This window comes from Garra rufa, chromosome 2 (genome assembly GCF_049309525.1).
Source record: "Garra rufa chromosome 2, GarRuf1.0, whole genome shotgun sequence".
Classification (NCBI taxonomy): domain Eukaryota; kingdom Metazoa; phylum Chordata; class Actinopteri; order Cypriniformes; family Cyprinidae; genus Garra; species Garra rufa.
In genome coordinates, this window is record NC_133362.1 from 26,823,116 (window position 1) to 26,834,056 (window position 10,941).

The 10,941-nt window shown below is 36.5% G+C and overlaps 1 protein-coding gene across 3 annotated transcripts; it reads right to left on the minus strand.

Moving 5' to 3' along the window:
• Positions 1-1,729: 1,729 nt before the first annotated feature.
• Positions 1,730-10,170, minus strand: hnrnph3 (heterogeneous nuclear ribonucleoprotein H3 (2H9)). 3 transcript variants are annotated; one of them, XM_073833991.1, is made up of 10 exons: positions 10,124-10,170; positions 9,158-9,267; positions 8,906-9,061; positions 8,673-8,816; positions 6,953-7,091; positions 6,275-6,465; positions 2,756-2,961; positions 2,519-2,654; positions 2,380-2,436; positions 1,730-2,265 (listed from the first exon to the last, which is right to left on the minus strand). In XM_073833991.1, the coding sequence occupies exons 2-10, from the start codon at positions 9,243-9,245 to the stop codon at positions 2,192-2,194; spliced, it is 1,191 nt and encodes a 396-aa protein (XP_073690092.1). In that variant the 5' UTR covers positions 9,246-9,267; positions 10,124-10,170; the 3' UTR covers positions 1,730-2,191. The 3 variants fall into 3 exon arrangements, with proteins under 3 accessions (XP_073690092.1, XP_073690093.1, XP_073690094.1); XM_073833992.1 differs by having other exon boundaries at positions 10,101-10,133; XM_073833993.1 differs by lacking the exons at positions 6,953-7,091; positions 8,906-9,061; positions 9,158-9,267; positions 10,124-10,170 and having other exon boundaries at positions 8,673-8,801.
• Between the last annotated feature and the right edge of the window lie 771 nt (positions 10,171-10,941).

Here is a 10,941-nt window from a genome sequence, read left to right on the forward strand (position 1 = left end):
GTTTTATGAGGTTGATTCGGCTGTCGTAATTAATAGTTATTAATCTTGTCACATTGTTTATGTTATAACACTGAAATCCACTCTTATATGTTCACTGTCGCTCTGGATAGGTATACCATGTATTGTTGTGATTGGTCGTGGCATTATCCAATTGCATGCAGCGAGAGTTTCAAATGCACGTTTGGTGGCGCCCCTCGAGTTAGGTCCTTTTCATTGCTCAATGCCAGACCCTTAATCTTAATAGATTAGGGTCTGGATTTTTCCAGGCTACACCAAATGAGCATATTAGAATGATTTCTGAAAGATCATGTGACACTGAGGACTGGAGTAATGATGCTGAAAATTAAGAGTTTTGAATGTAAAATACATTATTTAATAGGTCTGGGTTTTGACACTAATTTCATAACTTGATTTGATTATGTTGCTATTTCAGTTGAATTTGATATCAATTATTTTGGATATACCTCAGGTACAATATATGGCACATTTATTTATTATTTAAAAAAAAACAACTAATGCTGTAAAACATGAGTCAGTTGGTATAACATTACTATAATATTAAAGGTTAAAATTAACACACACACACACACACATATATATATATATATATATACAGTAGTCAACATTCGAAGTGGATCAAAAAAGTTAATCAAAAGTTGTCCTAAGATAAGAATGGGTATTCTTTTTGGTTTTAGGACAAATTTGATGAAAGGTTTTGATCCACTTCGAATGTTGACTACTATATATATATATATATATATATATATAAACGCTTAAATTATAGCCAACTTATTTTCGAATAATAAATATACAGCTACAGAATTATATTTCTACTCAATTTATTTTTTTTAATGTAAACATTTAAATCGCAAAAGTCATAACTCGAGATTTATTCAAACGAATTAAATATTGAAGAAAATTATAATAAAAACATTTGTTATATGGTGCATACATTTAGCTAAATACTCCTCTCTAGAGTTCATTTTTCTAGCTCACCAAAGTTTATGGTCCCCAAATGGGTTTTTCCTGAGGTAAATGTGACATGACATCGTTTACAAGCTGTTATAGAGGTTTTTCCCACGGTTTTAAGACATATTGAGCTATTACATAAGACAGAATATCGATTTCGGTAAGTTATATTCTTTCAACATACCTTTGGATGTCAATTCGTGTTTATTTCGTCCCAAAACTGGAGATGATCAGTTTACTTGCGTTTTCGCGCTTCCGCTTCTTTTGAACTGAGCCGCTACTACAACCATGCTACAATCTTTCACTTCACCTTAAAACAGCGCCAAAACGGCATTTATTGTTTGAATATTGTAGTAAAATGGACAGAATTTAAAATTTGACACAGATTCATATTAAAAGTAACAAATCACAAAGCTTATTGCGATTTTTGGATGAGAGGTGCACTATAATGTTCCTTTCATTAACTGAAAAAAGGCTAGAGTAATCGATTCTTGGGATTTAGTTATCAATATCCTTTCAAATCAAGAAATCGATATTTTATACCCAACCCCCAACCCCCTGTTACACTAATTAAATTACTTCATTACATTACTGTTTTATTGATGAAATGCCACCAAAACATTTTAAAAATCCTACTGACCCTGGAGTTTTTAATGGTAATGTACAAAACTCAAGGCTCTACATCTTCCTGTATTAAAAAAAACAATACACTTTATTCTTACAATACAGTTGTCTTCAATAAACATTCTTAGGTCAAAAATTTAAATATATCAATAAAAGGTTTTATTCCACGGATGTGTACATTTCACAGGTTTCAATTAGAAATTGGACTGAGCAGCAAAAACAGGTAAACATCCAAAATGATGTTATTGCTTTGGAAAATAAAAATAAAAGTGCAATCTCACACACACAACTTGGGCTTCAAGCTATTCATAGTTTTGAGTCAAAATACATACAAAGCGTATCTCTGTAGTTAGACTTTTACACAGAATGCCATATAAAATTCATTAAGCAAAATGTACAGTAGCCGGTCAATCTATATGCAACAGCTCAAATATATATATATTAGATATATAGATGGATTTAGATTTCATTTTCTTCAAGCCTGGAAAATAGTTTGGGCATATTTCATAGGAACATGTGAAAACATATTCATATAAAAAGAGCTTCCAAGCTGGAAGCTCCAACTTTTGGTTGAAAAGTGCATGAATTGTAAGCATCCTCAATACATTCCCCTTAGTCCACTTCCTCGAGAGCCCATACTGCCAGAGTTGCCATAGAAACCTCCTCCGCGGCCTGCAGTGTTTTGATGCCCCAAAACAAAAGACTGACATTTGAATGTTGTCTTCACACCTTCTTATCCAAACACTTCAACAAACTATTACATAATCTCCACACAATCATACTAACCCATCTCGGACGGCCCACTTGAAGTTGAATTCAGGAAAAGCTCAATGTAACGATGCTCTGCAGGGAGGAAAACAGTAAATGTGAACCTGAAAAAAAATGAGGACAGCAGTACAGAGGTATGGAAATGGAGACAGCTTACGCATATGATTCTTGTCTTTGGACATAGCAGACACAGCATCTTCATGAGATCCAAACTCAACGTCTGCCTCTCCTGTAGACTTTCCATTAGGTCCAACATCAATGTGAACCCTCACAGGAATTAAAGGGGCAAAGAACTGAAAAAGAAACAAAACACCCACACAAGGCAATAATACTTTAATTAATGTAAAATGAAATATTGTAATATATCCAATGGCAACACTGTGGTGTTTCTTACATGTGCAATATCTGCCTCTGTAGCACGGAACGGTAGGCCTCTCATGTGCACAAAATGGCCGCTGTGAAAGCCTGAGTTTGAATCACTGCTGTAGCCATGACCTCCCATTCTTGCTCGTCCTCTGTCATCGCGCACACGATCTTCAAACATGCCGTTACCAAAGCAGTAGTTGTTAAAGCCATTGTAGTTGTCAAACCCACCATATCCTTATGAAGGAGAGACAGATCAATGCTGTTAGATCACTTCCTGTCAGTGGCGGAACTGTTCAAAAGTTTGAGATGTTCACCAAAGCAGAATTTATTTGATCAAAAATACAGTAAGTAGCAATATTGTAAAATTTTATTACAATTTAAAGCTAAATTTATAATATTAATAAGTCTTTAGTGTCACATTATTCTTCAGAAATCATTCTAATATGCTGATTTGCTGCTCAAGAAACATTCTGTATTATAATACTTACTATTTTTGAGGAAAGGGTAATACATTTTTAGTGATTATTAGATTAATCAGCATTGATTAATAGTAGAAGTCTTTTGTAATATTATAAATGTCTTTACAGTCACTTTTGATCAATTCATTGCACCTTCTATTTCACTGGTTAAAGGATTGGTTCACTTCCAGAATACAAATATCCTAAAAATTTACTCACGTCCATGTCATCCAAGATGTTCATGTCTTTCTTTCTTCAGTCGAAAAGAGATTAAGGTTTTTGAGTAAAACATTACAGTATTTTTCTCCATATAGTGGATTTCAATGGGGTTGAAGGTCCAAATTGCAGTTTCAAAAGGCTCTACATGACACTAGGGTTGGGTATCGTTTGAATTTTATTGATTCCAATTCCAGTTCTGATTCAGCTTATTGATTAAAATAAAAAAAATCTATTAAAGTTTTGAATCAAACAAATATTCTGTCTTTTGCCTATGGTTTTACCAAAAAAATACCACAGAAAAAAGAACAACTAGACAAACATTAAATTGGTAAAGTAATATAATAGGAACAAACAAATTGATTAGCAATAGTATAAATAAATAAAACTGAACAAATGTCAGGTACAAAAATTGAAATAAAAAAAAAAGTTTAAAAACACTGCATAGTTTTCTTTTCATAAATAAAATATTGATTAATCCTCATTAAATGTAAGAGATTCAGTCAGTTAATGATTTTTTTTTTTGTTCTTTTTAACAATAATGACAGCCAGCACATTTATTACACAGCTGTCTCTTTAACACTGAACAATGATCTAAAATTACTGTTACACAAGCATTTTTTTTTTTTTCACCTGTTTACGTTCACTCAAGACAGAAAATGCTGTGTTTATGAGGATATGCTGACGTATTTTGTGCATAAGGGTCAATAAATGTGAAAGAGAAGTTCCGGGCTGGAACAACCTTTTCTCCAGTGAAAATGCATGGAACTGTTTGAGAACGGACACAGATCGGGAATCTGCATTGTTCCGTGCTCGCTGCACGCAAACAGTGCGCAAGTTCTTTTCCTTCCTGCACTTAAATGGTTTAAAAATCACATTTTAATGCGAATGCGGGAATCATTAAGCAGAATGGAAATGCACGTGTCTTATCGAATAACCGGTTATTGGAAATTTGGAACTGGTTCTAAAATTAAACCGGTTCTCGATATCCAACCCTACCAAGAAAACTGTCATTTTCAAAAAAAATGTGTATACTTCTAAACCATAGATGCTCATCTTGCACTAGCTCGACCTCACGCATCATGTTTCGCTAGATAAGACCCTTATTCCTTGGCTGGGATTGTGCAGAGCCCTTTGAAGCTGCATTGAAACTGCAATTTGAACCTTTAACCCATTGGCCTCCATTGAAGTCCACTATATTGAATGTTTTCCTCAAAAACACAATATGTAAGATTTTTTTTTAATTAAAATATCCAAAAACCATTAGAACACTGCTGACTTGTGTACTTACATTATTCCAAATGTTTCGAAGAATGTTTAAATACAGAGAAATTAGCAATTTTAACTAGTGACACGGACCTTGTATCACCTGCCAATGATGTCATACACCCTTGATTTTCCGGTTTTATTTTGTAGAAAAAAAAGAAGACACCTTAATATATGTTACGCACTTTATTAGGCAGGTGGCGAACGCACAGAGTAGCATTATTAGAGAACTTTCACACTTAAATGTATCTAGTATGATAAAACAGCGCTGTTTTATCTCACATACGCTTGACCGGAAACGGAAGCAGTACCATATCGCGCTTGTCCTTTATTAGCAATTGTTCAAGAGATCTTGTTTAGCTTCCACAACTTTCAGCCCCACCCTGCTATATACTACAGTGACCTTAAAAAGTCTTCAAAGGGGTCCTATTATGCTCCTTTACAAAGTCTTTATTTTGTTTTTGGGGTGTACTTGAACATGCTGTCATGCTTAGTTGTTCGAAAAACGCATTATTTTTCACATAATTTACATTATTACAATAGCTTTCTCCCCAGGCTGGCACAAACGGCTCGATTAGTTCCGGGTTCCACCTTCCAAAAAACCAAATGTATTGTGATTGGTCATCAGTCCCACTGCGTTGCGATTGGCAAACAGTGTCGCCCTGCTGCGCCCCTTCCCAGAGCAGCAAAATAGATTAAAGTGGTTCTTACGTTTTAAATATGGATTTTTTTTTTTTTTTTACAAAAACACACCTGATCGCTAAAGGAGGCTTTTACCGACCGCCCCGGGGCCATGTGAGGCACTTTTTTATTATGGATCAACGTATTTTCAGTCTATGCTGTTCTATGAGTGCCAGAATTGATTTAATATAACTCTGATTGCATTCGTCTGAAAGAAGGAAGTCATATACACCTAGGATGAATGAAGGGTGAGTAAAAAATACGCTATTGTTGGTCCTATCGTCAGCATGCGAGATCTTGGATACGTGACATTATCATTATTGTGCTAATGTATTTAATTATTTGCATGTCCGAAACCATAAGGCTAGTGAAGCTATCTACTCTGTGTGATGAATAAATCTCTCTCACACTGCACGTCTACGGCGAGCTGTAGCATCCGAAAAGCGGCCGTCCATAATACATGGCTAAAGAATCCCCCACCCGCCAACAAATTGAATTTCAGTAGCCGGGACTTACGTTGTGACATAATAGCCTCCGGAAAACAAACGCTGTAGTCCAAACGAGTCGTTTCATTGTAGTTCTTGAAAAGGGTTTTTAAAAAACTAAATATCTCCCTTTGGAGTGGACTTCGAGATTTGTAACTTTGTAGATGTTTTTTATGGCCAAACATACACACCACACACTGGCTAAAGTTCAAAAAGTGAAAAAGCATAATAGGACCCCTTTAATACATTAGCTCATTTATGAACAAGATTTATGACAGAGTCCCGATGGATTGCATTGATTGTGGTGATGAAGACTACAACTCCCATTATTCCACACTCAATCACAGCATCATCAAACTGCATTCTGGAAGTGAACTAATCCTTGAACAAAAACCTGGTGAGAGTTAATAAAGCTATAAAAGCACTATTAAAATAACATACCGCTACTGTAACCGCCTCCGCTGCGCATCTGGTCTAGTACAGCACCTCCCCTTCCAGGTCCAGGCCCAAAGAAGCCTCCACGTCCCATCATGGGTCTGTCATACGGACTAGGCCTCTGTCCCATCATCCTCCGGGGTACTTCGTAGTATGCACGCATTTCATTTCGGCTGCTTTTGAATATCTCTATGTACCTGAGTTTATTTTGAAATTCAGTGTGTTAATAAACGTACAGGCTGGTGAATGTTAAACAGCAATGAGGAGGATTTGGGGCCCACTGACTAAATTCATTAAGGCATCACAATAACTGGCAGTTTATTGTCAGTTATTGACCAAAGGGAGTAGTAGTAAGTGTCTGAATTTCTGCCCAGAGTATAAGTCATAAAATTAAACTGCATCTAAAAGCCAATTTTAGACAGAAACAGAATCTTAAAAGTATTGTCAAGTGCCTGTTATAAAAAGGCTCCTTTGTTTCTGCAGTATGTGTTGCCCAACGACATTATGAAATCATATTTCTGCCTACTGTTTTGTCCCCTCATGACACAGTATTATATGAAATTAAACATTTCAAGTGTAATAACATGATCATACCATCTTTTTCCAGTGCAGAAAGATGCATGACCCCCCCAACCCCACATTTAGAGATAGCATTAGCACCCAGCCCAGTCTTGCCGGCCCCACCTGTGCCCTATTCTTTCCTTGTGTTTCCCCAGAGCCTTTTCTGCTATCTCCTTTGAGGCAAACTGCACGAAGGCTTCCCCTGTGCTCCTCCCCTGGTAGTCCATCGGCAATGTTATCCCATTTGGCACGATTTTCAACCCTTTAACCCAAGGACAAATAACCCCACATGGGGAGACATGTTAAAGAGCCGCAACATCTGCAGAAAATACATCCCCCCAAATTGAGCCCCAAAATCATTCCCTATGTCAGACAAAAAACCCTAGAGCAAACCACAAAGGATAAATGCATGAAATTAAAATCAAGAAATCATAACACAGCTGCCTCAGTGATGTTGACTTATAAATAATGCTAATACAGTTGAGGTCAAAAGTTTATATACGTCTTGCAGAATCAGCTAAAATGTTTTTACTAAAATAAGAGGGATCATACAAAATGCATGTTATTTTTCATTTAGTACTGACCTGAATAAGATTTCACATAAAAGAGAAAATAGTTACATTTATAAAAATGACCCTGTTCATAAGTTTACATACACTTGAATCTTAATACTGTGTTGTTACCTGAATGATCCACAGCTGTGTTTTTTGTTTAGTGATGTTGTTCATGAGTCCCTTGTTTGTCCTGAACCGTTAAACTACCTGCTGTTCTTCAGAAAAATCCTTCAGGTCTGACAAATTCTTTGGTTTTTAAGCATTTGTGTATTTGAACCCTTTCCAACAATTACTGTTGATTTTGAGATCCATCTTTTCATACTGAGGACAACTGAGGGACTCATTTGCAACTATTACAGAAGGTTCAAATGCTCACTGATGCTTCAGAAGGAAACACAATGCATTAAGAGCCAAGGGTGAAAACATTTTGAATTTGAAGATCAGGGTAACTGTAACTTATTTTGTATCTGGAAGTATCTTCTGTAGCTTCTGAAGGACAGTACTAATTGAAAAAAAATATGATATTTAGGCAAAATAAGTAAAATGTATACATCTTCATTCTGTTCAAAAGTTTAAACCCCTAGCTCTTAATGCATTGTGTTTTCTCTGGAGCATCAGTGAGCATTTAAACCTTCTGTAATAGTTGCATATGAGTCCCTATCTCAAAATCATACAAGTCCTTGTTGGAAAGGGTTCAAATACACATAAATGCTGAAAAACCAAAGAATTTGCGGGACCTGAGGGATTTTTTTGAAGAACAGCAGGCAATTTAACAGTTCAGGACAAACAAGGGACTCATAAACAACTAACACTTAAAAAAAAAAAAAAAAAAAAAAAACAGCTGTGGATCATTCAGGTAACCACACAGTGTTAAAAATCAACAGGGTCATTTTTATAAACTCAACTATTATTTTTTCTTGTCAGCTATATGTAAATGTATTTTATGTGAAATATCTCATTCAGGTCAGTACTAAAAAAAAAAAACATGCATTTAGTTTGATCTCTTTTATTTTGGTCAAATAATTATCATTTTGCAGATTCTGCAAGGTGTATGCAAACTTTCGACCTCAACTGTATAACCAAATCATACTGAAAAATCTGTTTTTATGCTAGCTAGAAGAGTATATAAAAAACCTTCAAAATATGATCTGAGTGACTATATAAGACAAAAAGGAAGAACTGACATGATTCAAAAAACAACCCACAAAACACAGTTTTCAGTAGTCCTAGCAGATGTCCTAGCAATACCTGCAAGTCTAGGAGATGTTGGAGTGAAACAACAGATGTACCTGAAAAGAACTGTACAATTTCTTCTTTACTGCAGCCGAACGGCAGTCCTCTTAGACGCAACATGCAACCGCTGCTGCTGTCATAGTCTGTGGGACCAGAGCGTTTCAGCACCCAATCCATCTCACTACGGTTTGACTTGAACACTGTGGGAAGGGTCAAGATTTAGACAATCAATTAATATATTTTTTAGCAAGCAAATACACAAGCATGATCCGCTTTAACAGGAATGTACCTTCGATGTAACGATGACCCATGTATTTACGATCTTTTGCCAAAGCCTTTTTAAAGTCCTCCGATGTCTTCAGCTCCACAAACGCCTCTCCGCTCGGCCTTCCCTCTTTGGAGAAGGTAAAACACACCCCATTCACTTTCCCTACAATGTCACAGTCTGGAAATGAAAAACAGGAAAATCACAACTGCACCTATTTTTCTGTAAACTCACAGAGCGATACAAAAGATGCTTTCAGTTTGATAGTTTGCATACCAGAGAAAAAGGAGGCCACTTCCTCTTGTGTGCATGACCAAGGTAAACCACGAATCCGTACCACATATCCTTCATCATTATGAGACATGTTTACCTCGTCAGGACTGTCTCTGAAAAAGAAATTAATGTAACATGATTCTGTGCCTCTAAACATATAAAATAGTTTGTGTTAGTCTTTTTTCCTGTTTTGACAACCTTGGCAGTGTATCAAAACGAGTAATTGTCTACCTAGACAGCACTGTGTTAATTAGTCAATACTCTTAACTCAATCAAAATAGTTTGTATTAGTTTTTTCCCTGTCTTGACAACCTTGGCAGTGCATCAAACATAGGAAGTTGCCTACTTAGAAAGCATTTTGGGCATTTTAGCTGAGTTCGAAACGTTAAAACGCACATATGACGCCCAAAAATGCTGCCTAGGTAAGCAACTCAATATATTTTGAGACACATCCATGTTGTGAAGAGTCAGAGGCTCCCTCCAAGAGATAAAAAAGACAAACAACGACATTTCACACAAAAGCAACATGTTTTGGTGTAGTTACGAATGCTGACTAGTATATGTCAGTTAGCACCTTATATTAAACGTTTATTTAAGTTATTTAGCTAGATAGACAACCACTACCGGCAGGTCAAAATACAGTAACGTAAGGGTTTTGAACTTAGGAACAAGCTAACATGGTAACGTTACATGTTATGCATAGCATTCGGAAAACAGGTTGGTCGTGTGTCAAACAAACTGCAATCGGCAACCGAAACTAATGAACTTTAACCACAACGACTAACATTAGCGAGATATTCTTCCGACAGGAATCAACGACCGACAAGTTGACAGTTTCAGGAACAAAAACCGCCACTTCCGCGATCCAAAGTACATAAAATATACTAACCATTGCATGTACACGATCAAATTATACATGAAAAGTTAAATACGAAGAAATATGTACATGAATATCGAATAGCTTCTCACCGTCAGGCGCCCGTCCTCTCAGGTAACCCTGAACGACAGTCCAGTAGTCCAGATAGTCGAACTCTCGCGAGAACGCGGCCTGTCAGAGGACATTGACCTCGCTGCAGGCGCACAGAACGGTCTGATGTGTGAGCAGAGGCTCCAGGGGCATGTATTACGGAAGAATCATAGGACGTAATCACTAGGGTTATACTTAATCTGGTATAATACTGCAATATGGCACATTCAAGCGCTCCAGACACATAACAGGGCCATGTGTACTGCCGCGAGACTCTATCTGCTGGTCTGTACAAACAAACACAGCTGTGGGAAGATTGTGGAAGCCAGTGAAGCTACTTTGAACTATCACATTTTTCCTCTTAATAACAGTTTTGAATGGTCTATCAACATGCGAAGAAAATAAATTTAAACACTCTTCAGTTTTTGACTGGGTTGACAGTGAAAAATAAACAATGCAAATATTAATATTGCAATTGAATCAAACAAATAATAATACGTAATAGAGAGTTTTCAGGACGCGTCATTAAAGGAGTAGTTCACTTTCAGAACAAAAATTTACAGATAATGTACTACCCCCTTGTCATCCAAGATGTTCATGTCTTTCTTTCTTCAGTCGTAAAGAAATGATGTTTTTTGAGGAAAACATTTCAGGATTTCTCTCCATATAATGGACTTCTATGGTGCCCCTGAGAACTCCATAATGCAGTTTAAAGGTTGTATCAGCGATTTCTAGCCTAAAACATAAAGTGTCAATTTCAGCTGACCTTTCTTCACGATCCGCTCGCTGCTTGCCCCATAAATTGTCTGTGAAAAAAACG

What these genes read in the sequence shown, in the direction of transcription:
- hnrnph3 (XM_073833991.1), bottom strand. Translation starts at nt 9,245, where the DNA reads ATGTCTCATAATGATGAAGGATATGTGGTACGGATTCGTGGTTTACCT. An exon ending in AGTGGCCTCCTTTTTCTCTG is followed by an intron (nt 9,062 to 9,157) that starts GTATGCAAACTA and finishes TTTCATTTCCAG; the next exon opens with ACTGTGACATTGTAGGGAAA. An exon ending in AATTGTACAGTTCTTTTCAG is followed by an intron (nt 7,092 to 8,672) that starts GTACATCTGTTG and finishes CTTGGGTTAAAG; the next exon opens with GGTTGAAAATCGTGCCAAAT.